At 43.3% G+C, this 25,607-nt stretch overlaps 1 protein-coding gene across 6 annotated transcripts in view; it reads right to left on the bottom strand.

Moving 5' to 3' along the window:
* Positions 1–24,973, bottom strand: part of LOC139379070 (reticulon-3-A-like) — a 33,078-nt gene extending 8,105 nt beyond the window's left edge. The window contains exons 1-6 of one of the 6 annotated variants that reach the window (XM_071121829.1): positions 24,686–24,965; positions 17,061–17,108; positions 10,112–12,598; positions 5,648–5,855; positions 4,638–4,776; positions 3,457–3,526 (exon numbers count right to left, since the gene is read on the bottom strand). In XM_071121829.1, the coding sequence (XP_070977930.1) occupies positions 3,457–3,526; positions 4,638–4,776; positions 5,648–5,855; positions 10,112–12,598; positions 17,061–17,108; positions 24,686–24,782 (3,049 nt within the window). In that variant the 5' untranslated portion in view covers positions 24,783–24,965. Of the gene's footprint in view, positions 1–3,456; positions 3,527–4,637; positions 4,777–5,647; positions 5,856–8,953; positions 10,027–10,111; positions 12,821–17,060; positions 17,109–24,685 lie in introns of those variants that run through there. The other 5 variants (XM_071121825.1, XM_071121826.1, XM_071121827.1 and 2 more) reach the window with 5 other exon arrangements.
* Positions 24,974–25,607: the final 634 nt, after the last annotated feature.

Below are 25,607 nucleotides of genomic sequence, written 5' to 3'. Positions count from 1 at the left end.
TTCTTTGCTGAGCGGCCTTTCAGGTTATGTCGATATAGGACTTGTTTTACTGTGGCTATAGATACTTTTGTACCCGTTTCCTCCAGCATCTTCACAAGGTCCTTTGCTGTTGTTCTGGAATTGATTTACACTTTTCACACCAAAGTACGTTCATCTCTAGGAGACAGAATGCGTCTCCTTCCTGAGCAGTATGATGGCTGCGTGGTCCCATGGTGTTTATACTTGCGTACTATTGTTCGTACAGATGAACGTTGTACCTTCAGGCTTTTGGAAATTGCTCCCAAGGATGAAAGACTGGTGGAGGTCCACAATTTTTTTGACTCATTTCTTTTGATTTTCCTATGATATCAAACAAAGAGGCACTGGGTTTGAAGGTAGGCCTTGAAATACATCCACACCTCCAATTCACTCAAATTATGTCAATTAGCCCATTAGAAGCTTCTAAAGCCATGACATCATTTTCTGGAATTTTCCAAGCTGTTTAAAGGCACAGTCAACTTAGTGTATGTAAACTTCTGACCCACTGGAATTGTGATACAGTGAATTATAAGTGAAATAATCTGTCTAAACAATTTTTGGAAAAATTACTTGTGCCATTCAGAAAGTAGATGTCCTTACAGACTTAAACTATAGTTTGTTAACAAGAAATTTGTGGAGTGGTTGAAAAACTAGTTTTATTGACTCCAACCTAAGTGTATGTAAACTTCCGACTTCAACTGTACATAAGTATTTCAGACCCTTTACTCAGTACTTGGTTGAAGCATATTTGGTAGCAATTACAACATTGAGTCTTCTTGGGTATGACGCTACAAGCTTGGCACACCTGTATTTGGAGAGTTTCTCCCATTTGTCTCTGCAGATCCTCTCAAGCTCTGTCAGGTTGTATGGGGAGCGTCGCAGCACAGCTATTTTCAGGTCTCTCCTGAAACATTCAAGCGGGTTCAAGTCCGGGCCACTCAAGGACATTCAGAGACTTGTCCCGATGCGCCTCCTGTGTTGTCTTGGCTGTGTGTTAAGGGCCGTTGCCTGTTGGAAGGTGAACCGTCACACCTGTCTGAGGTCCCGAGTGGTCTGGAGCAGGTTTTCATCAAGGATCTCTGTACTTTGCTCTGTTTATCTTTGCCTCGATCCTGACTAGTCTCCCAGCCCCTGCCGCTGAAAAACATCCCCACAGCATGATGCTGCCACCACCATGCTTCACCTTAGGGATGGTGCCAGGTTTTCCTCCAGACATGACGCTTGACATTCAGGCCAACGAGTTCAATCTTGGTTTCATCAGACCAGAGAATCTTGTTTCATGGTCCGAGAGTCCTCTGGTCAAACTCCAAGCGGGCTGTCATGTGCCTTTCACCAAGTAGTGGCTTGCGTCTGGCCACTCTAACATAAATGCCTGATTGGTGGAGTACTGCAGAGATGGTCGTCCTTCTGGAAGGTTCTCCCATCTCCACAAGGGAACTCTGTCAGAGTGACCATTATATAAAATGCCCAACAATTTTGAAAAACCTGTTTTCACTTTTTCATTATGGGGGTATTGTGTGTAGATTGATGAGGACAACAATGTAATCAATTTTAGAATAAGGCTGTAATGTAACAAAATGTGGAAAAAACTTAAGGTCTGAGAACTTTCCAAATGCACTGTATAGGTCATTACATACACACAACAAGTAGCTCAGGATAGCAACAGTATAATCATTTGTGTCAGGGTACGGCTAAATCCAATACATTGGAGTTAAGCATTTTTCAGAGGCATAGATCTACCCTTTTTCATAATTGATGTGCCAAAATATATAGCAGTCAACTAAAGTAAATCAGACCTACATTAACTTATAGTCTACATCTGCCACTACCACACACATATTTTTAGACAGCTGAAGTAGAAACATTTTCTTCATGAAAATGTACCCATTCTATTTTAGCCGTATTTATTAGGGCCCAAATTCTGTTGATTTATTTTTCAAGGTTTTGGATTTTTTTCACTGAAATTCACACTATTTTTACACACACAATATTTAAACAATATTAAAACGCAACAGGAAATAAAAGAATCCAGACTTTTTCCACAAAAAAGGTAGTTTCTCGCAAATTTACATCCGCTAGTGCTAATTTCTCCTCTGCCATGATAATCCATCCACCTGACAGGTGAGGCATATCAAGAAGACGATTAAACAGCATAAGCATTACACAGGTGCACCTTGTGCTGGGGACAATAAAAGGCTACTAAAACGTGCAGTTTTGTCACAACACAATGCCACAGTTTTGAGCAAGCGTGCAATTGGCATGCTGACTGCAGGAATATCCACCAGAGCTGTTACCCGAGATTAGAATGTTATTTTCTCAACCATAAGCCGCCTCCAACGCCGTTTTAGAGAACTTGGCAGTACATCCAACCAGCCTGACAACCGCAGACCATACACGTGTATGGCGTTGTGTGGGAGAGCGGTTTGCTGATGTCAACGTTGTGAACAGAGTGCCCCATGGTGGTGGTGGGGTTATGGTATTGGCTGGCACAAGCTACAGACAACGAACACAATTGTATTTTATTGCTGGCAATTTGAATGCACAGAGATCCTGGAGGTCCATTGTTGTGCCTTTCATCGGCCGCCATCACCTCATGTTTCAGCATGATAATGCACGGCCTAATAATGCATACTCAGACATGTCAGGGATGCTCTTAAGCGACAGCGTGTTCCAGTTCCCGCCAATATCCAACAACTTCGAACAGTCATTGAAGAGGAGTGGGACAACATTCCACAATCAACAGCTTGATCACCTCTAAGTGAAAGGCATGTGTCGCACTACAGGAGGCAGATGGTGGTCACACCAGATACTGGTTTCCTGATCCACGCTCTACATTTTTGTTTGTTAAGGTATCCATAGATTAGTCCTGAATGAATTTATTTCAATTGACTGATTTCCTTATATGAACTGTAACTCAGTAAAATCTTACAAATGGTTGTGTTTATATATTTATGTTCAGTATAGAACAAAATTGGATGTTTTAAGTCCACAACAATCCTTTAAACACATCAGAAGACAAATTATTTATATTTTTTTATCTTTAAATAAATATATAATTTGAGTGTGTAGTAAATTAGCCTTACATGTCTTTCACAGGTTGGCAAAGCCCCGAACAGGTGTGACATGCAAACTGTCAATTCTACAAAACATCAAAGGAATGTTTGAACTCCCACTATGCATTTCTCCAGCATCAGCGAGAACAATCTGTGTGCCTCACATCCATTAACATTTCCAGATGATTAAATACGTGTTGGCCGTAGACCAGGTCAGATGGAAATATAGGTCACTAAGTAAAATAGACAGCCCCCTTTCATTCTCATAGATATCATGCATGTTCAAACCAGCCGACATGAAAAGGTTCTCAAAACGCCAAAGATTGAAATATAATAGCTAAGTGTTTACCGCTGCACACCATGCAGTGCTGCAATAGCCTCTTACCCAGGATGAGGATGGTGATGCCGTTGAAAACGGCTCCTACGTAGGTCAGCAGCCACATCACAACAGCCAGCTGGGAGGAAAACAAGCCGGGTTACAGCCAATGAGGTCATTTAAATCATTGGTTAGAACACTGGTTGCCTGTGGCCTGTTCAAGAGGGGTTAAGTAGTTCAAACCTTGCAGACAGAAATGTAGAACAGGCATGGTTCTATCGTGTAGAATAGCATGACATTTCTATGTGAATCTTCTCTTAAGTCCCACCCCCTACGGAATACATCCACAGTTCATCACCATGACATGCAATACGTATGAATGACTAGGGAGAATTTGCCCCAAACAAACTGTTGTTGGGTCAAAGATCTTTCTAATCCCCATGTTGGCTAAGGTTAGGTTATGTAGGTATGGTAATCTGATCCTATATCTAAGGTTAAGAACAGCTTCTACCTCCAGCTAGGGAGAGGGTTTGAAGGTTGATTTAATAAGCTGGGAGGAGCATCACCTCTGCCATAGCGGCGGAGGAATGGACCAGCGACGGTCGTCTTGGTCTGATAGGTTGGTATGTTGGGTCTCTAATGAGCTGGCACACTGGAAGTTGCCCCTCCCCCCTCCATAGCTAACCATGAGCTGAGTTCTAGGTCCACTAGCTTGCTGCCATCTGATGGCTGCGGTACTAACCCAGGCCTTATTTAGCACCTACCCTGTGTGATTGATGCACACAGCCATAACATGGCGCTCTCCCTCCCATAGTCACATGAACAACTCGACTATAGATTCCTGTCACACTAACACTGCAGGATACAATAGGGTTGAGTTGCTAGAGGTTTATTAAAAGACACATACAGCAGGAAGTGTTCAGAGTGTGCGAGTTATAAAAAGATTGTGCGCCAGGAGAAGAGAGTTAAAGGGGGACGAGACCTAGGAATTTGAGAAGGCGTCAGTCAGTTTAGGACTGTCAAGCTTGATATCATGTTTAGGGTCCCGTACATATTTACACACACAAGGGTGTGTGAGCACAAGACCCTAAATGAGGTAAGATGCAAGACGATGCACACAAACACACAAGGGCTACTATGGATGGAGTCACTGCTCTAACACTATCAATCATGAACCGAGGGTCAGATACCCAAAGGGGGGAATGACAACTGACTGACAGGCAGGCAGAAGGACAGACCCCTAAACTCACCTTCAGGGAGTCGATGAGGTCCTCGACTAGGAAGAGTTTGCGCAGCTGTTTTAGGAGTCGGTTGATGTGGGTCAGACTGGCGTCCACGTGCTTGCGGAAGGTCTCAGGGGGAACGCTGACATCCTTCTCCATCAGAGCTCTGAGGAGAACCAACCACAGCATGGTAGATGAAGCTGTGAACTCAGACTAAGCTGCTAAATGCTAGTCTAACAAATTGCTGTCATTGGACCATTTTAGGCTAACCTGCTATGAGCTAAATCACTAAAAAAACAAATTTCATGGTTTAATTTGGTAATTTCAGGCTAATGTGCTAAGCGCTAATTAGATCGCTAAACCAACCAAGCCGCTTTAAATTTCACATGATTGCTAGTTTGTCTTTTTTTCCTATTATAACAATTGTTTTCAGGCATAATAAAGAGTATTAGGCCCCGTTCACGTTACCAGAACTCTGCAAATGCCGAGGTAGTGTTCAACATTGAAGGAACCCCATCCAAATTACTTCATCTGATACGAGTGCTATGTAGGCAGCCTGGAACGCAGCCATTGTATTAGTCATCAGTCTGTACGGCTGGGCTCTGATGCTCAACCGAAATAAGCCCTCCTCTCCAGTATAAAATGATTAACTCAGGCAAAGGTTATGACAACAAGCACAAATATGCTGCTGGAGCTTTGCATCTATATATTTTTTCCCCATTTGGAGGGTTTTCAGCAGATAGTAATTTCCCATTGGCGACCAAAAATACTACGATGAAGATGTATATTCACCATACTAAAAACAGCAATAACTTATAAAATGGGGCATAGCATTTCTCCTGGTCATGTGGCGAGTCAAATTCCTGGCCCTTCTTAGGCTAGTCTGGTAGACATTTTGCGAACCACAGCTGTGTGTCTCCTATCAAGCAACCTACTACCACCACCACCACCAGTCTTTTTCATGTTCTAACAACCAAACCAATACAAGAGTTGGTAGTTAAGCATCACAAGGTTCCCTATGAAGTATGCTGCTTTACTTGAAGGGGTGTCCGTCGTCGGACTTCTGCACGGCCTGGACGACAGCCTTGTAGATGCGGAAGGAGATGGTGACACAGAGCAGGGCAAGGAGCAGGTAGGAGACAACGCTGATGACGCTGAACGCCGCCAGGGACAGGAGCGTCAGCAGGGACAGGCCGAACACCACGCCAGACTTCTTGGGGTCTCGCCAGTGCACCAAGTCCTTGACTAGAGTGGGTGAGAGATAGGGGTGTGTAGGGGGAAAAGGGGTGTGTGTGTATTTATTGTTTATGAGCATATGTGGAGTAGAGAGATTAGGAGGGAGAAGAGGAAATAATGAAGGTTACTCATTGCACAGCGCGTACGGACCACACAACTAACAAATTGTGATCTCCAACCTCAGACCTATATATATTTAAAAAAGTGTGTGTGTGTGAGTCATGCATGCAGAATGTATATTCTCTATACAGAGCTGTTGTTACGCAACCCTGTTATGGCCTCCCTTCATCTGCATGTAAAGGAGGCATTTAAAGAAACCTTGGGTAAATGGCTGACTCCCCACGTGCCTCTGGGGGCTCCAGGCTTGGGCTGCTGTGTGTTTCAGCTGATTAAGGGGGAGAGCAGAGCAGCGCAGACACACACACACACACACACACAACCCCTCCCACTCTCCTCTAGAGGATCCATAATGCAACCACAGAGGAAATTCTGTTGGCGTTTTGGTTTCACTCATTCACTACACCCCCCCGGCCCTACATACCGACACTCAAATCTAGCATGTCTCGTCTACAGGCCTACCGTGGGAAATGCATGTCAAAATAGGGCAGCTAAGATTAATATCGTCATGTTATCAGCTAGTAAGCAGCTGCGTCGTGGGGCAGTGTTACAGATGGGTAATATGAATTTATCCAGGAATGCACATAGTAAAGGCTCAAATTTACACAAGATTGAGTGGAGAAGAAAAACAATGTGTTGACACTCATATTGGCTGCGGTGTGTCATTGTTATTAACTGGCAATTCTAGACAACTGTGTGGGTGTTTATTGAACGAGGGAGGTTTGAGGGAATAAATTAAGATACTTGGTTCTCATAGTGCTCTTTCACCCTTCCTCTAATTTAGTAATGTTTTCTTACAACTAACGTAATAAAACACTGCTCTTCCGCAGGTGTGTTTATCAAAAATCTAAATCTCCATTATTAAATAACATTGTTCCAAATATACTACAATATGAAGAGTTGTGTATCAGTTCAAACGTGAACCACAGTTGCTTGACGGTGAAAAATAAAAACTTATTTACAGACTGGCAGAGCAGCAGCGCCCCTGTTGTTGTTGAGGACAGACAGCACTCTAATGTTCCTGATGCCGCCTGACTGTCTGCTGAGCAGCGCCGAGTGAACAAGTGGGGTTTCCTCACCCAGCACTGCAGGGGTCCGAGTCCCTCCCAGCCTGCTTGCCGGTACCCACAAGGAGGCAGCCTGGGCTGACGGCCCTCGTTCATTATCGTGCCCCCCCCCTTCGTGTTACAGGCTCAAGCAGTGTTCCCAGTGTCAACAGAGCTGCAGTGGGCTGCTTTCCACCTCACTGGACAGCAACCAGCTCTTAGAGGTACAGGCATCACACCACCTCCTGCTTGGCAGTATGTATGTGTGTGTGTTTGACCTAATACAACAGCCTGGACACAGACTGAAATCCTTTACTCCTGTGAAGCTAAACCAGCTGATAAATCTTCATTATGCAATTGAAATACCATAGGTGATTACACACATTGGCATGGGTGGGTAAGTTGGATTCAAGTCTTCACATGATCCACTTCCTTCCGACTGGCTGGCCCTATCCCTCACAGTCCACATAAACACAAGATTAACACAAATCGGACTGCCTGATTTGAACTAATCTTTAAAGGCCTGGCAGCAAGTCGAGATGTTCTTACTAACCAAAGATACAACAGTCCAAATGTGTACCCTATTTGGGAAGATGACTGATTCATATCAGCAGGAGCAGATCAATTTCTTTGGAGGCCCATTGATGGAAAACTGGTATACCCACGCTGAATATATCAACAATGGAGCCAATCCAACTAAAACAGGTAGTTAAAAACGCACTAAAATAAACTTAACTCACCTAGCCAGCCTGCGGAGTTGAGGCAGCAACACTGTGGAAGCTGAGGGACAGGACAAGGTTCAAAAGGAAAAAATGGGCACTTAAAAAGAGAAATCCTATACATGTAGCAGATTGAGAGAAAAATAGACCCAAATATTTAAGCTATGCTTTTTGAATTTTGGTCTTTAAGTATACAGTAACCACTAGTCAACATTATGAACACCTGCTCCTTCCATTAAACAGCTTTCACCTGGTCAATCTATCATCCCTTATGGATGTCACCTGTTCAATCCACTTCAAATCAGCGTAGATGAAGGGGAGGAGACGGGTTAAAGGAGGATTTATAAGCCTTGAGACACGGATTGTGTACGTGTGCCATTCAGAGGGTGAATGGGCAGGAATAAAGATTTAAGTGCCTTTGAACGGGGTATGGTACTAGATGCCAGGAGCACAGGTTTGTGTCAAGAACTGAAACACTGCTGTGTTTCACGCTCAACAGTTTCCTGCGTATCAAGAATGGTCCACCACCCAAAGGACATCCAGCCAACTTGACACAACTGTGGGAAGCATTGGAGTCAACATGGGCCAGCATCCCTGTGGAACGCTTTTGACCCCTTGTAGAGTCCATGCCCCGACGAATTGAGGCTGTTCTGAGGGCAAAAGGGGGTGCAACTCAATATGAGGAAGGCGTTGCCAATGTTGGGTAAACTCTGTGTATATATAGTGCATTATTGATCAATATGTTACAATAAAAATGCCTTTAGCCTTTACTATAAACACATTGTGCTAAAGCATCTTTCAAACAGTACTTAACTGTAAAACTTTATCATTCCCTCCGCGACTGCATGGCATATACCTTCCCCGAGTTACTGGTTGCCTCAGTGATGACCTAACGTTCCATAGCATGCCCATGGTGTAGGTTAAGCTCACAGCGACTGTACGGGTTTGAGTGCATCCTGCATTCACTTGTCTGCATACCAGTCAATGTGTGCCAGGTTTGGATTTCATTTTTGCACTGAGCAGGAAGAGAATAGGAAGAGGTCCCCTATTTGCTTTAACACTACACTGTGAAGAGGGCTATCCTGCCACTGGGTAAATCAAAAGCACACACCCATTACACTAAATGTATATAAATAGAATATACTTTACAGCTTGTTAGACAGTATAATCACTGCTGTCATTGTTACAATGTATGCAATTGGATGATCATATGGCAAAATATATATTTTTTTTTTACTTCAGTTTATTTTTGTAAATACTTTCTTGAACTGCATTGTTGGTTAAGGGCTCGTAAGTAAGCATTTCACTGTTGTAATCGGTGCATGTGACAAATAATATTTGATTTGACGATTTGAGATAGATATTGAGCAGAAGTCCATTTACATCATCCTTTGTACCATTGAAACCAAATTGGTCACACGGCGTATAATTTTCCAGATAAGGGAAGGGGGGGGGGGGGGGGGGGGGGGGGGGTGCTGTACCATGATTCAAGAGGAGAGGACAAGATTAATTAGAGCGATTGGTACCCTGCATCTCAGCTTTCTGTGACAATTTTCACACAAAATACAAAGAGGGCCAATGCCCCCTAGCCTGGTCCCATCTGTATGGCCTTTTGCCAACTCACACTTAGGCACATACAGATCTGAGAGCAGCCCGCAATGACTCATGAAAATCGGAGTATTTTTCACATAACGCTCTCTACGGAGTCTGGACATGCTTTGTAACATCCAATCCAGCAGGATCATAATAATGAATGATGTCATCATTAAAAAAGGTTTAGTAAAGTCCGCTCCGTGAAAATGACCATCAGTCTCTGGAATGATCGTATCCCGTCCTGTTCAAGTGTGGAACGTCGCCCAAAGCAGAAACCCAACACTGGTGGATCGACTATTCCGCCTGACTTCCAGGGACATTGCAAGCAGACACCAGGAAGCCACGTTTGAACTGCCCACCACCCACTGTCCGACCATGATTACTGCCAAGCTTAAGGACATGGGGGATCATTTGGAAAATACACACACAGCACAATATATAGTTTGAACCTTTTGACTTTTGTAATATCTGCACTCTAAAATAAATATTTCGGTAATACAGCCATGGCGCCTGTATCAGAATTTTTTTAAAGAATCAACATGGTGATTATATACCATATGTTATATAGTTAGTGTGCTCCTATTTTGAATAGGAGGACCAAGATGGGAGAAAGGTGCAAGTGAGAGAGAGAGAGGGGAAGAGGGATCATTGTGCTTTGCTTGTGTGAGGTTAGCAGGCACAGATCCCAGAGGGAAGACATGTTACCTGACGAGTGAGAGAGAGAGAGGGATCATTGTGCTTTGCTTGTGTGAGGTTAGCAAGCACAGATCCCAGAGGGAAGACATGTTACCTGACAAGTGCGTTAGTATTGCTGCCAAGACATGCTCTGCAAGGTGGTAGGCCTCAGCCACCCACACGTCGATGGCCTCTACCTCTTTGGAATATACACCGTTGGAAGCAGGTTTGTTTTGGGGAGAAGGAGGGTCGGAGGTTGTTGATATAAAGGAAGACTGGGATTTCTCAGAAGCCTTGATACTAGACTGGAGGTCAGCCTCCTCCTCTTGGCTGCTGCCCAATTCTTTGAGGGCATTGATAGTGAGGCGTTCCTGCTCCAGATCCATGACCATGGTTGGTGTGGGCTGGGAGGGAGGGGCGCCTGTTTTAGGACACTCATCCTTGGCTGTGAGATCTTGACTGAGGTCTTCTGGATCTTCGTCCTGTCGTGACTTCAGGCACTCCCTCATGAACTCGACGAAGCTGTCCGTGGCACCAGAGACAGAGCAGTCCGGCTCAATGCTTTCTGGGTCACTGGTATTGTCTGGTGACTGGTGTCCTGCTTCAGCTTCCTGAGCCGGAAGTGTCTTGCTGTTGACAACACTATCTGTAATGAGGATTTCATCATTCAATTTCTTCTCAGTCTTGGGCTCCAGGGTGCTGCCAGGCAGTTCGCTCTGGAAAGAGGCGAATGGATCTTTGGGAAACTCCCTGGGAGATGGCTGGCCTCCAACTGGCTTGGGGAAGGAGTCCACGTCAGCCATCGAGGGGATATCCTGCTCCACAGTGGTTGCATTGTTTTGAGGGAGTAGTGTTCCAATATGGATCTGCGAGGTTGGATTGGAAGGAGAAGGCTCAGGTACAGTGTTAAAGTTCAGCTCTTTATCATCAATGGTGTCATTCATGGATGGAAATGCGTCTTCATCTTCAAAAAACTGTCTGTCGTATTTACGGATTGCGTCATCCTCCATATAGTTGGGTTTTGAAAGCTCAACTGTCTGCATATAATCCTCCTTAATATCAGACTCTGGCTTCTCTTCAAACTTGGATGAGGGGCAAAGTGGAAGATCCTGAGCTGCAACATTAGCAGAGCTCAATTTAATTAAGATATCTTGCGCGCCAGTCGACCAGTCATCGTCATCATATTCTGGAAAGTCTGAAAGGTTCTCTGCGGTTTTCTCAGGAGATTTGGCAGTAGAAGGGGAAGACTTTCCATTAGACTCATTGGGGATCTGTGAGTGGTCAGACTCCACTTTCTGTGCTTGTGAAACCTCAGCACTTGAGCCCTTTGACTCATCATTAGGTACTGTGGTCTTCATATTATCTGTATCCAAATCAGATTTCAGGATCTTGTGTTTAGGTGAGTATTCATCAGAGTCGACAGGAGAGGAGGGAGGAGAATAACCCTCATATTCTAAGGGAGGAATTTGGGAAAATTCCTTTTTAGTCACATCTGGTTGTGGCTCAGGTATTTTTGGTGCCTCTTTCACAGGGTCTTCTACAACTTCATAATTTTCATCCTCCATTTCAATCTCCATCTCCTCATCGCTGTAATTTGGCTCGTCCGTCTCAATAACATTGATGGTAGGGACCCACATTGGCTGCTTCGCTGGCGGAGTTTCCTTTTCTTCAGTAGGGAGAGATGGAACAGAGGGGTTATGGGCAGGTGTGGCATCACTTGACAAAGAGGGGCCAGGAATGGAGGCGGTGTCCTCGATGACGGTGTCCTTAGAGTCTCCTGAGCTGTCGACTACCCCTTGGTGCGCCAGGTCACCACCCCATGGGGCCTGCTTGGTCTTCAAATCCTTCTCTTTCGAGTCAGAGGAAGGAGAGGGTGAGTCCAAACCAGCAGGAGGAGCAGGCGAAGCAGTGAGCTCGGAATGAAGGTCAGGGGGGCCTTGGGTGTCTGCTATGTAAGCTTTAGGTAGGAAGCTCAGATCAAATTCGTCCTCGACGCTAGGCTGCTGCGCTGGGTCTTTGAAGACATTTTTCAGTTCAGGCCTTTCAATGGGAGAGTCCATGAAAGCGTCAGGGACACAGGCAAACGCCTCTGGGTCATCAGGCACCACTTTATCTGCCACTTTTATCGCTTGGGATTTGCCATCCTCCTCTGATACAAGAGCATCTTCAAAGTCGGGCACAGGGGGTAAGTGAGCTCTCATCCAGTCTGCAGTATCTTCAAACTCACTACCTTGTCGGGCTTCTCCCATGACCTCAAAGGGGGATTCTGGCGATTCCTGATCAATGGAGGCTCCTTTTGTCTGGAAGGGTGAGGTGCTCTCTGTTGGCGCCTCAGTAGGAGACGTGTCATAGTGACGCTCTTTGAAGTGAGGGAAGCCGCCGTCGTTCTTGAGCTCCTTCTTTGCTGCCATGGCCTCCAGTGCCTTAATCCTCTCAGACACGGGGGACGTCACAGTCGGTGAATCATCTTGCTTTCCGTCAGGTGGGTCGCTCCCGTAGTTTGCGGAAGAAGATGAGCCGGGTTGAGAAGGCCTGGTGAAGCGAAGGGAGGTGGCCACCCCTTCTGAGGAGGGTGTGTCAGAGCCCAGCACCACCCCTTTGTCTGTGTCGGCCATGCACGGAGGCAGGGAAGGGAAGAAGGAGGGCATAAAAAAATCACACACTCAAACTCCCATGCACTTCCAGTTATAGTCGGTGGAGGCCATTTTGTTGCAGCCCAAGCAGTCATGCATAGCATGGGACGGTTTTAAGTCAGTAATGGATGAGAGCGTCAGTCAGCATGCATTGCCGACTTAACCTCTCAAGTTGTTGCCATTGAAGAGCATTTTCAATGAGGCAACATTGGAAATGATTTGTATGGTCGAAATGAAGCAGCTCCAAACGAAATAAGAACAATTGTATCTATAAACTAAACTGTTATACTATGTGACCTGTGGTAGACAACAATGCATATGCTACATCACAATCACATCTTTCGCTATGAATATATTTTTTAAGTACAGCTGCATAGACTATGGCCTGGAGTTTTGTTAAATCGGGTACTCCGTGTCTGGTATGTCTTACAAAATACTTGTGATGGAGAAAGGGTTGGTACACAATCTATCTTTCCTCTATCTGGGTAACATCAAGGACCTTACTGAGAACCATTGAGCAGTCACTTCCCATCTCCCGAAGACCAACATAAATGACTACAGGGTATCATAGAATGTGACAACGGGGACGAGATAAAAATGTGCCTAGAAGCAAAGGTCACACAGGATAAATGCTCCACGTTTTAACTTGCAATGCCTTTTAAATGGGCCAGAGACTAAGGTCAAGCGACTGCAGCCTAGTATAAACAGGAGTTCAATTAAAAAGGTGTTGTTTCTATAATGACCTAATTAAACATAAATAATTTGATTACCAAATGAGCTCCTATCTGAAAACAACCTATAGGCCTACATACAAAGGGGAACACTCTGCTTCGTGTCTTCAATACTGCAGATGTCTGTGTAAGTAACGCAATGTCAACATAATTATAATGTGTGAATATGTTTAAGCGTCATACCGTAATCTTGTAAATTAAGTACGCTATTAATCAAACAGAAGAACTACAATCCAATATCTTTAATGTACTGAGATGACTCATCCCAGAAATGAATACAGTGCACTACCTCACTCAAAAACATAACCGGAGTAAAATTAAAACATCATCCATTTACAGGACTAGTCTCATCCTCAGATGACCTACGGACCAATTTGCAAGCATGACTAGGTCGCACTATTCTGGCCTTGTCCCACCCGACTATCGGTGTAATCAATAAGAACATCCAGCACACATAACAAGCTGGACAATAGTCCCGGTGTTGAGGCTTCCTAAATCATGTCCCCCACCCCTGTGCTGCAGTCTGTCAATATGCCACTGAGCACGCTAACCTGCTGCTATTGCCACACGCCAGAGCTGAAGTGACAGAGTCAGACTGGGACAAGGATCCCCTCAATGGCACAGTGCCACGGGTACATACATAATCCACAAGATATTCCAAGCTGCTCCAATAATCACATGATCCCTTTTCAGCCTAATGGTCCCCCCCTGTAATTTTCCAACACCCAGAGACAAGCAATCATAGTGGGGAATTGGCAGCTATATTGGGAGGTACACATCAGCTGTCTGCTTGCCTCTGCAATCCCCAGGCAAACAGAGAGGAAATATCTCCAGCAGGAACAGGTCAAATATGCAGTTGGTACTTTTTCCAAAATGCAACAAGGTCCACTTTACCTTCTATATGCTTATTTACTATAAATGGAGTCAAGAGATACAAATCTAAGAGGAACAAATCAATGGTGCCGTTTCTTTTCAAATCCAATGTTATAGTACATTTCATAAAACGACACAACAGCTTCCATCAATGAGTTAAGAGTATTGTCCTTGTAGCTTGGTGCTCTGGAAAGGCATTGTGGCCTGTCAGCATGACCCTGCAGCCAACCTAAACCCACAGACATGTTGTTCATCGGTACACAACTCAAGGGTGGGTTGTCTTGGTCTGGACCTTCCCCTCCCATTGAGGTCCATTATGCATTGTTCAAACTAGGCCACATACACGAATGGACTTTCCATGTAGCCGAAAACAATGTAGCATTTTGGCTCGACGCAAGTAAACAAAATGACAAAACAGCTACCGCACCGTGAACAGGAATCAGAGCCACTGGCAACAGGGAGCCGACACACACTGATTGGAATCACAAATAACACGACCCAAAAACACTAGAAAACTGTCGAACACAGTTTTGTAATACTCATTCAACCTCTGATGAGAACATCACTTCCTGTGGTCCTCAGTTGTTGGAGATACAGAGGTTATTATATTATGTAATCTACTCCCCACAGTTATTGGAGTTGAGTACTAAAGTGTGTGGGACTCAAAATATATATATATATATATATATATATTTTTAAAAGACACTCGTTACTAAACCCCGTTTTAAATGGCCTATTGAACATGGTCCAACAAACATCTCACATCCCAAAATATGTCTAGCAGGAAGACTCAAAAACGGACGCATTTCTTCAAGATGAGAAAGTGTAAATCAGCTCAATCATTTCGGCACTATGCGGAGGAGTCAAATAGCTGACTTGATAAGACAGACTTCCAGTAGGCATCACAGCTTAGCTAAATCAAGAAAAGGTTTGCCTTTAGACAAGAAAAAGCTAGACATCTTTTAAAAAAAGGACGAGAACTGCATATTAAGTATACACTTGAAGGTATAAGGATATTGCGCGTTTAAGTCACATTTCACTTGTGCATCGAGTCCCGAGGTGGTAAGCCTACAAACTGTTAAAAATGATACTAGTACTACTATTCACAAAAGCATGAACACAGTGAAATATTTTTGCTGCAGAGAAAAGGAATTACTGTATGATGAAAGATCAAATTCCATTGGGTACAGCAGTGTCATTCCCAATTAGTATCGGATGGAATAGCTCCCAGGCCCATCTCCCTCACTGTGTGATTAGCTGACTGTTTTTGACTTAATATCTTAGCACAACATAGGACAGATTCAGTTTCTGGCCATCTAGTCTGGCTTAAGTTTAATACTCTTGCTATACTGTCCAAGTCTACACATTGTAGGCTACTTTTATAAACACTAACGAAATTGTGTTCCAGAAAACAAACCAAGCAACAAAAAAAAAGCTACATCAAGAAAACAATACACATACATATTACGATCGTCACTAAAATAAAAAACTACTTTTTGGCTCCAGCAGTGGTGACATGCAAAAAGCTTAAGAAGATATAAGCAGAGGTAGAGGATCAGAGCGCATCCAGGGAGGAGGGCTCCAAACCCAGCCTTAAGAGGGCATAGAGCAGCGAGTGGAGTGGATCCCTCTCCAGTGCCCTTCATCCTCCAGTGCCAGTGAAGGGACTGGGAGGCTCTTCGAGATGGGGCATAAGGCCTGGATGAAGGGGCTGGGGTGGGAGGCTCTTCGAGATGGGGCATAAGGCCTGGATGAAGGGGCCATCTATCCAAGGACAGCTAGGGCCCCTCTGGGACAACCAACCGGAGACATTTTTAGAGATTTTCCTCATTGTGAACTTGAACTTCTCTCAACTTTCTTAAAATAAGGTGGCAATCTTGGGATTATCTTGGACCTACAGTGCCGTTGACCTAAATAATGTGACAGAGTGGAGCAAGCAGTAAAGACTGGAAATAGATCCACTTGCTGCCATTTGTAGGTCTTGTCAGTTTTCTGATAGGGGTAAGAACAGGGAGGGTTCACTCAACTAATTCCAAACATGCACTATTCCTCATCACTGTGCTGCTAGTTTGATATGCCTCCTTGATGCCAATTTACTCCATCAATTTCAACCTATTCCACTGGGAAAGTCAGTGCATTCCATTGGGAATCAATCTACTGGATCACTACACCATCAATAGATGGCTTGATCCATTACTGTACATCTCAATTAGCTCTGTGGATTAATCAATTCATCACGTGTCAGGCTGTGTGTTTTGCATATATGCTGTATCCAGTATGGTACATACCATGCATGCCTGAAGACATCTTCACTTAAAAAACAGGCTTTAAACCTGAACTCTGTGCAAACTTCCCTTAAGTAAAACACGTGTTTCTCCCTTGCCATGCACCATGTGCGTCAGTCAGGGGCTTCGGGGTTGGGCCTGTTGCTGCTCGTAATTGAACAGATCTGGCCTCCAGTTGGGGAGGGGGGGGGGTTGAGAATTCCAAGTCAGACACTGTTGAAAGAGGGAGGAGCCTCGCTGCCCTGCTAAATTGCAATTAGTGCAGGCGGCAGGCGGTCAGCAACATAGGAAACAGATGGGATACAGTTACAGGGCTTCTAGGGGTGGGTTCTGTTGAAGATTGCGTAGTGGGGGTGGAATTAAATGTTTCCAGGCCTCTAGTATGAAGTTCTTGGTCTGGACTAGAGTAGGAGAAGGGCACTAGAGAGGAATGAAAGGCATTACAGCGGCAGCCGAGCAAGAGAGAATGACAGGGAAAGAGAGCGTGAAGGTCGTGAGAGGGAGGATAGCAGACGAGCAGCGTAACAGAACCATACACTTGCCTTCAGGAGACTGAATGAGAGATACAGGCGAAGAGGAAAGAAAGGAATCTGAAAAAATAAAAAAAGGACAGAAGAATGAACATCCTACCGTGGCAGAAAATAACTCCCATCCCCATAACAACCACCCACCCACCATTTTATACATTAACTGGATGCCTGGTGGGACTCCCACTAATCCAACCTATCAACTATACAATACTGTATGCTTTACAACGTGGACTGTGTCAGAAGCTACAGTAAAATAACTACTAACATGCAAGCCCCATGCAACTGGTAGTGTCTACCAGTTTACTACCAATAAAACAACTATGATCAACTTAATCCATGCACTTAACATTTCCTATGCAAGCAAAGACAATAACAAATATGACAAACGCAAATACTTCTTCACGACGCACAAATAACGATGCTTCCAACAACGTCACACTACTCATAACATTGTACGGTACTTTCCATGTCATTTTTAGGCAATTTGTACATATTTCTACTATGGTTTACGATACCCGTTGCCAATCAGACACCCACATTGCACTCGCTTGATGATAATTCATCATGTAACCTAAGTGATCACAAGAACAGTTTTTGTAGAGCAATAGTCCCATCTAACAGCATCACTGAATATCGAAGGAGGAACAAGGTTTTTCCCTTTTCCTTCCTTACACATTTAACAGCTGGGGAACACCAGAGGAGACATGTCGGGGAATTTCTTCAGCGGTGAGTGAGATGGGATGGCAACAATGATGTATATAAACCCTGGATTGCTGATGCCATGTATTGACAATTGAGAGGCTTTGAAGCCACCTGTCGGCCATATGACACCCCTAGTAGGAGCAGTCCTCCATAGGAATGAAAGGGATTCTACAGTAGTTTAAATGTTAAGGACAAAATTACATGTATTTAAGGATTTTTGTTTTAGTGCAGACAGTGACATTTGTAATCGCTAAAGATTGTACATTAAGGAAGTCTTTGTATTTTCATTTAGCTCACATACTTTTAAATTGTATGCATTAAGGTGTCTAATATATTTATTGGGGCAAAAATGAATGTAGACATTAATACATTTTAAAACGGCAGGAGTACCAAGATGGAGGAACAGTGGCTTCAACAGAGAGCCACCTATCAGTCATCTAGTGTATGCATGCAGTCACTACAGAAGTTTACATACACCTTAGCCAGTTTCACAATTCCTGACATTTAATCCTAGTAAAAACTCCCCGTCTTAGGTCAGTTAGGATCAGCAATTTATTTTAATGTGAAATGTCAGAATAATAGTAGAGAGAATTATTTATTTCATCACATTCCCAGTGGGTCAGAAGTTTACATAGTATTTGGTAGCATTGCCTTTAAATTGTTTAACTTGGGTCAAATGTTTTGGGTAGCCTTCCACAAGGGTCCTACAATAAGTTGGGTGAATTTTGGCCCATTCCTCCTGACAGAGCTGGTGTAACTGAGTCAGGTTTGTAGGCCTCATTGCTCACACACGCTTTTTCAATTCTACCCACAAATGCTTTATAGGTTTGAGGTCAGGGCTTTGTGATGGCCACTCCAATACCTTGACTTTGTTGTCCTTAAGCCATTTTGCCACAACTTTGGAAGTATGCTTGGGGTCATTGTCCATTTGGAAGACACATTTGTGACCAAGCTTTAACTTCCTGACTGATGTCTTGAGCTGTTGCTTCAACATATCCACATCATTTTCCTGCCTCATGAAGCCATCTATTTTGTGAAGTGCACTAGTCCCTCCTGCAGCAAAGCACGCCCACAACATGATGCTGCCACCCACGTGCTTCACGGTTGGGATGGTGTTCTTCAGCTTGCAAGCCTCCCCCTTTTTCCTCCAAACATAGCAATGGTCATTACGGCCAAACAGTTATATTTTTGTTTCATCAGACCAGAGGACATTTCTCCAAAAAGTACAATCTTTATCCACATGTGCAGTTGCAAACCGTAGTCTGGCTTTTTTAATGGCGGTTTTGGAGCAATGGCTCCTTCCTTGCTGAGCGGCCTTTCAGGTTGTCGATATAGGACTCTGTTTACTGTGGATATAGATTATTTTGTACCTGTTCCCTCCAGCATCTTCACAATGTCCTTTGCTGTTGTTCTGGGATTGATTTGCACTTTTTACACCAAAGTACATTAATCTCTAGGAGACAGAACGCTTCTCCTTCCTGAGCGGTATGACGACTGCATGGTCCCATGGTGTTAATACTTGGGTACTGTTGTTTGTACAGATGAACGCGGTACCTTCAGACGTTTGGAAATTGCTCCCAAGGATGAACTAGACTTGTGGAGGTCTACAATTTTTCTGAGGTCTTGGCTGATTTCTTTTGATTTGTCCATGATGTCAAGCAAAGAGGCACTGAGTTTGAAGGTAGGCCTTGAAATACATCCACAGGTACACAGGTATGATGTAAATTAGCTTATCAGAAGCTTCTAAAGCCATGACATCATTTCCTGGAATTTTCCAACCTGTTTAAAGGCACAGTCAACGTAAACTTCAACTGTATAATCTTGTCTTGCCCATTCACCCTCTGAATAGCACACAAACCATTTCTCAAGGCTTAACATTCCTTCTTTAACCCGTCTCCTTCCCTTCATCTACACCGATTGAAGTGGATTTAACAAGTGACATCAATAAGGGATCATAGACTAGGTAAATCCAGGTGAAAGCTATGTCATGGAAAGAGTAGGTGCTCTTAATGCTTTGTAGACTCAGTATATGTGTGTATGACATATGGTAAAGTTCATGAGCTGGTTAATCAATAAGAGTCATCGACGCCCCAAAACGAGTCACGTAGGAGACTGGCTGATCAGGTCGACGAGCCCTTGCTATGTAACATTCCTCTTTAAGACTCGCCCAGACTCTTAATCTACCTATGCCACACCTGCAATAAGAAAATTAGTCAACGTTCTGCTTCTTTCGCTGACAATTCCAAATAGCCTGAAACCATTGGTGGTAGCGTGCAAGTACATGAACCATTTCAGATGGAAAACGTATCCTCACAGTGTCCACAAAAACAACCTCTAGAGAGTCACTTATCTAAGAAGATCTATGCAAGAGAACCACTCCCTTTTAGCAGACTGACAAAGACGAAAAATGTGCATTTTTAACAGACTTGAACCATTCCTCTAGTTAAGGTTGTCTATGACAAGGGTTAAACATGGCTTCATATAGCTCGTGTTTCCAACACTTCCAGCCTTGATACAACATTCTCATGACCGGCAGACATGAGTAGGAAGTGAACCTGCTTTGGTACCATACCACCCTATTCTCTACTACTGGATCTGGATGTAGGCTCATCTATGGGGGAGCGAGGGCCTAACTTTGCATTCCCAGTCCTACCAGCCATTTCTGTCCCATCCCGAGGAAAGTCAAGTCACTCAAACCCCCGGGGGGGGGGCAGTTTGCTGCCTCAGCCCGATTTACTGACCTTAGACTATATAGTCTGCCAGAACAGAGCGCCAGCCAGAGAGGGAGAGAAAATAAGAAGCAGATAGGAGAGGGAGCCAAAAGTACCCCATGTTCTCACAAACTACTGCCATGGTCTTATCTGCAGGCTCCTCATTGCACTGGCCTAGATTCTGGATCATTCCTCAGCCTGTATCCATTTCACTGCATCTTAACAGTCAAGCTAAAACCAGCCGAATGTTAATTTCCACTCTGCAAAATGCAGCATTTCAAATAATAACAATTCTAGTCTAAAGTAATCCTTAGTGACTACTGTATATTTTTAGTGTAGCTTGAACTAGCACACATCTTTCAAACTAAAAACATTAACTTCTTGCCGTTTGCTGATCTCAACCGTCGTTCTAACTGAAAACAGGTGGAAATCCCGATCAAAATGCCCATAGCCTATGAAACAGAGAGCACCGGATTTAGCGCTGATAACAGAGTAAAATTACAATATTGCGCAGTTTGAATAATGCATCTCCAGTCCAGTAGTTGCTTTGGTTTTTTCAGGCAATATTTTAACTTCCTATTAAAACAGATGCAGGAAGAAAATAGCAATGATTCAAACACTGAAAACTTGAACAGCATTTCGGAGATATTCAGAAATCATTGTAACAAATTCTCCTGTACAGTCCAACAAAATAGTAGACCCATGGACATTCTGCCACCTTAGATAAATGGTTCCATTGACACAATCACCTCAGAGAAGAGGCATCGAAAAGAACAGGGGGTGCTTTTCATGAACTAAATAACCCTGACAATCAACTGGCTCAATGCACTTTAAAGATGCGAGACCTCTTAGGTTGATCTCTATGGTCACTTCCTTAGTGTTGTCACTCAAGTGTGTTGAGAATGAAGTAGGCATAAAAGAGACTGGCCAACACCGGCCTCAGATGGCAAGATAGGCCAAGCGTGCAAAGCAGTCAAGGTAAAGGGTGGCTCCTTTAAAGAATCTCAAATATTTTGATTAGTTTAACACTTTGGTCACTACATGATTCCATGTGCTATTTAATAGTCTTGATGTCTTCACTATTATTCTACAAAGTAGAAAATAGTGAAAATAAAGAAAAACTCTGGAATGAGTAGGTGTGTCCAAACGTTTTGACTGGTACTGTAAGTCCATTTGGTTTCCTCCAGACTGGGTGCTACATTAACTTGGCCACGGGACATTGATACTGTACGACAGTAGCACCAAGGGTCCAACGAGGACTTTTCTGTCATCATTAAATCATACAGCCGAGTTAAGGGGGGGGGGGGGGGGGGGGGGGGGGGGAATAAATAGTTTGACAAGGCAGTTACAGGCATCTGGTCTGTGTGACCAAGGACAAATAAAAGAATGGTAGACAGACAACTGACAATGTAGCACGGACTTCAGAAAAATGCAAAGTCAATCCCAATATCTTGGAGATTAGTTTTTTTTAAACATTTAAAATGTACACTTTAAAAAACACTGAAAAAGTTATCACTGGCCTAACGTGTCGAACACACGGACAGAGTCGTTGCGCAAAATAGTACGCAGCATCATCTGAATATGTATGCAACTAAAGTTCAACATTCACCTTCTGCTACCATTTCTGTCAAGCCGTCTATACATACAGTTTGACGCATACGTTCGAGACGTCCAACATGTGCACCACACCGAACGCACTGCAACGCAATGCTGCGAGGCAAACACAGCCTTTGATTGGAAATTAACGTAATCCTGGTGTACCAAAATGCAACGACGCAGTCGGTTTGATCGAAGCTTAAATATTACTCACCTTTGAAAAATGTACCCGTTTGTAAATGCCTTTGTGACACACCCACTTGAGGCAATATAACTGGTATTCAGCCTTGAACAGATTACAAAAGCATTCCCCGTTGGCAATATGAGCTGGGTCCCTTTTTAGCATGCCTTTGAAATGATATACAGTAAACTACATTTAGAAGGGTTAGTTGTTAACATATGGTAAAGTAAGCCTGCAGGTCAACCAATAAAGTAATGATTTTCTATTTAAGAGCAGTTTGTACATTGATCATCTCATTAGGCTACTTTAGCGTAACATTTTTTTTATTGAATATTTAAAAAAAATTATATACAATATACATGCAGTGAAGCCACTCAACAACTACGTCACATTGGTCATCGAACAGCCTGCCATCCAGAGCGACACAGAAGCAACCAGAGTCAATGCTCTGCTCAAGATCCCCCCCCCCCCCCCCCCCCCAACAGTTCCCAAAGAGCTGCCCCTCAACCATCCAAGACCTCCCCCACAGTCCCCCCGAAGAAAAAAATAATAATTCCATCACCAACAAATTGAACAAAAGAGAAACAGATTAAAGACAATGGAAAACAATGACAAAAACCATAACAGCAAGGCCAACTGAATATGTTGAGTGCATGTATGGCAGTGTAACATTTATTTTACTATCATTTCCCCATAAGTATTTGCCAATATTGCATAATATACAGGAAGTTATAGCCTAATACACAAATGTACTCCCAACAGAGGCTTGTTTCAAGTTTAATTAGTGAGACATGGTTTGCTGAATAGATGGATTAAACTATTTGAAATGCCCTTCCCTAATGGACAATAAACTGTCAGTTTGAAGACTGTTGCAGAGACAACAGTGTCCTTTCCTCCCCCCAATCATATAGCTCACAGGACACATGCAGCCAAAGACAAAATAGAAACAAAAAAACAAACCATAGAATCAATGCATCATAGCAAACAATTTTAGAGGGATTGGACTTTGAAGCACTAATATTCTTGCATGGCTTTGTTGACCAAAGTGGAGGTGATTTGGCAACAGAAAAAACAACAGCAGGCCTTTAAGAGGTCCTCCCTTAAATTTGCAGTTGCCCAATAACAATCAACAATGTATATAAACCCTGGATTGTTGATGCCATCCATGTATTGATGTGAGGCAGGTAGTCTCGTGGTTAGAATGTTGTACCCCGAGCTGACAAAGTAAAAATCTGGCGTCCTGCCCCTGAACAAGGCAGTTAACCCACTGTTCCCCTGAACAAGGCAGTTAACCCACTGTTCCCCTGAACAAGGCAGTTAACCCACTGTTCCCCTGAACAAGGCAGTTAACCCACTGTTCCTAGGCCATCATTGAAAATAAGAATTTGTTCTTAACTGACTTACCTAGTTAAATAAAGGGGGAAAAAATGTATTGAGAAGCTTTGAAACCACCAGTAGGCAATATGGGAACTCCCCAGTAGGACTGGAATTCTACAATATTTCATTTACATGTTTCAAGGACAAAATTACATGCATGTGTGTATGTTTTTATTGTAGTCGAGACATTAGTCTCTAAAACATACTTTAAGGGAAAAAAAATTGTTAACCTCACAATTGAAAAAGTACGCAGTATGGTGTCTAATAGAATAAATGTGGCAAAAACGAATGTAGAAATTAATACATTAATTTATATAGCTTTCTATATCTTTTATTTTTTTTATTTTTTTTTACAATTGGGGAGTGCCAAGATAGAGGAACGGTGACTTCAAAACAGCGCCCCTGTCAGTCAACTAGTGTATATACAAATCATTGGTAACAATGAATCTGCAGTGCAGATCACAGTCCCTGCAACATGTAGCCATTTCACCGTGGCCCAAATAGAGAATAAAATGTTGCATTGCGTTCGGTTTCCTTGTCTGGTTAATACAAAGTTCGGGATTGCAGAGGTTGAGAGAACTTTGGCAAAGCAAGTAGACTAGTTTGGTGTTCCATCAAATCGTGGTGCGCGTTTCTCGAACCAACGACGGGTAGGTGGTAACCGTGTTCTAAAACAATGTCTCGTCAGTGGAGTATCGTTCGATCCCATAGAGGGCGGTGGGTGTTTGTTGGTCAAGTAGGACGTCTAATATTAGGATATTTAGCACCCTTTGACGCCCACAATAATGCAAAATCGTCAGTTTACAAGGTATGGACTACTTGTTCAACAACTTGACTATGTCAAGTGCTTACAGAGACAAGGACAATATACTGGTTAACCTTCCCAACGAACAAATAAGTGTAGAGCTAAGCATTTTACATTTACCTGCCTTTCACGGTCCTAAAACATTGTTTTTTGACGGTCTTACATTAGAGCAACGGGCTACTTTATTTCAAAGCACCTGTGTTACTTAACGTTTAAACAGCATTTCTATGTTGACTATTGCAACATAGAATGACATCCGTCTTACCCGACATTTTTGAGTCTTTGGCCGCAACAGAGTTCTGTCCATCGGCAAGCCCCTGCGACGATGATATCTGGGCGGACTGGGTCATTGAATCTGCCATTTTCCTGTAATTTCACAATATTCTGCACAGTAACGGTGAGAATAAATGTTGTTATTGCTGTCCTTAAAATAACCTTTTCTTCCGACTTTCCTCCTATTCCCAAAGAGCTGGGTGCAAGTGTCACCGAGCCTGTGCACCTTCACGCGCACGTACTGAAGCGCTGTGAGTGTGCAGGACCGAAAGAGCGAAACAAGGCGGACATTTGACGTTAGCTCATTTAAAGGGCTATACCCAACATTTTCCCATTGTGTTTATAAATATATAGCCTGTTTTTGGCAAAATACCTACCACATTTTATTATGCAAACATGACCCTATGTTTTCTAATTTGAGAATGTAAATTGGCCTTGTAAAGTGCTTAGGCTATAAAACATTAAGCAAAGCCCAGTGTAGGCCTATTCACAGAGATGGGAAGGATTTCTGTTACATGTATTGGAAATATGTGTACAGAACAAAAATGTAAAGCAAAATGGAATAATTTCATAGATTTTTACTGTTACAGTTCATATGAGGAAATCAGTCAATTGAAATAAATTCATTAGGCCCTAATCTATGGATTTCACATGACTGGGAATACAGATATGCATCTATTGGTCACAGATACCTTAAAACAAAATGGGCCTCACAATGGGCCCAATGGATCTCATCACAGTATTTTTGTGCATTCAAATTGACATCGATAAAATGCAATTGGTGCGGCAGGTAGCCTAGTGGTTAGCGCATTGGACACGTAACCAGAAGGTTGGAAGATCTTGTTTCCGAGCTGACAAGGTAAAAAAATCTGTCGTTCTGCCCCTGAACAAGGCAGTTAACCCACTGTTCATAG

Source organism: Oncorhynchus clarkii, chromosome 21 (assembly GCF_045791955.1).
Source record: "Oncorhynchus clarkii lewisi isolate Uvic-CL-2024 chromosome 21, UVic_Ocla_1.0, whole genome shotgun sequence".
NCBI lineage: Eukaryota > Metazoa > Chordata > Actinopteri > Salmoniformes > Salmonidae > Oncorhynchus > Oncorhynchus clarkii.
The sequence above is the reverse complement of the archived record's forward strand: the minus strand, read 5'-3'. Positions and strand labels throughout refer to the sequence as shown.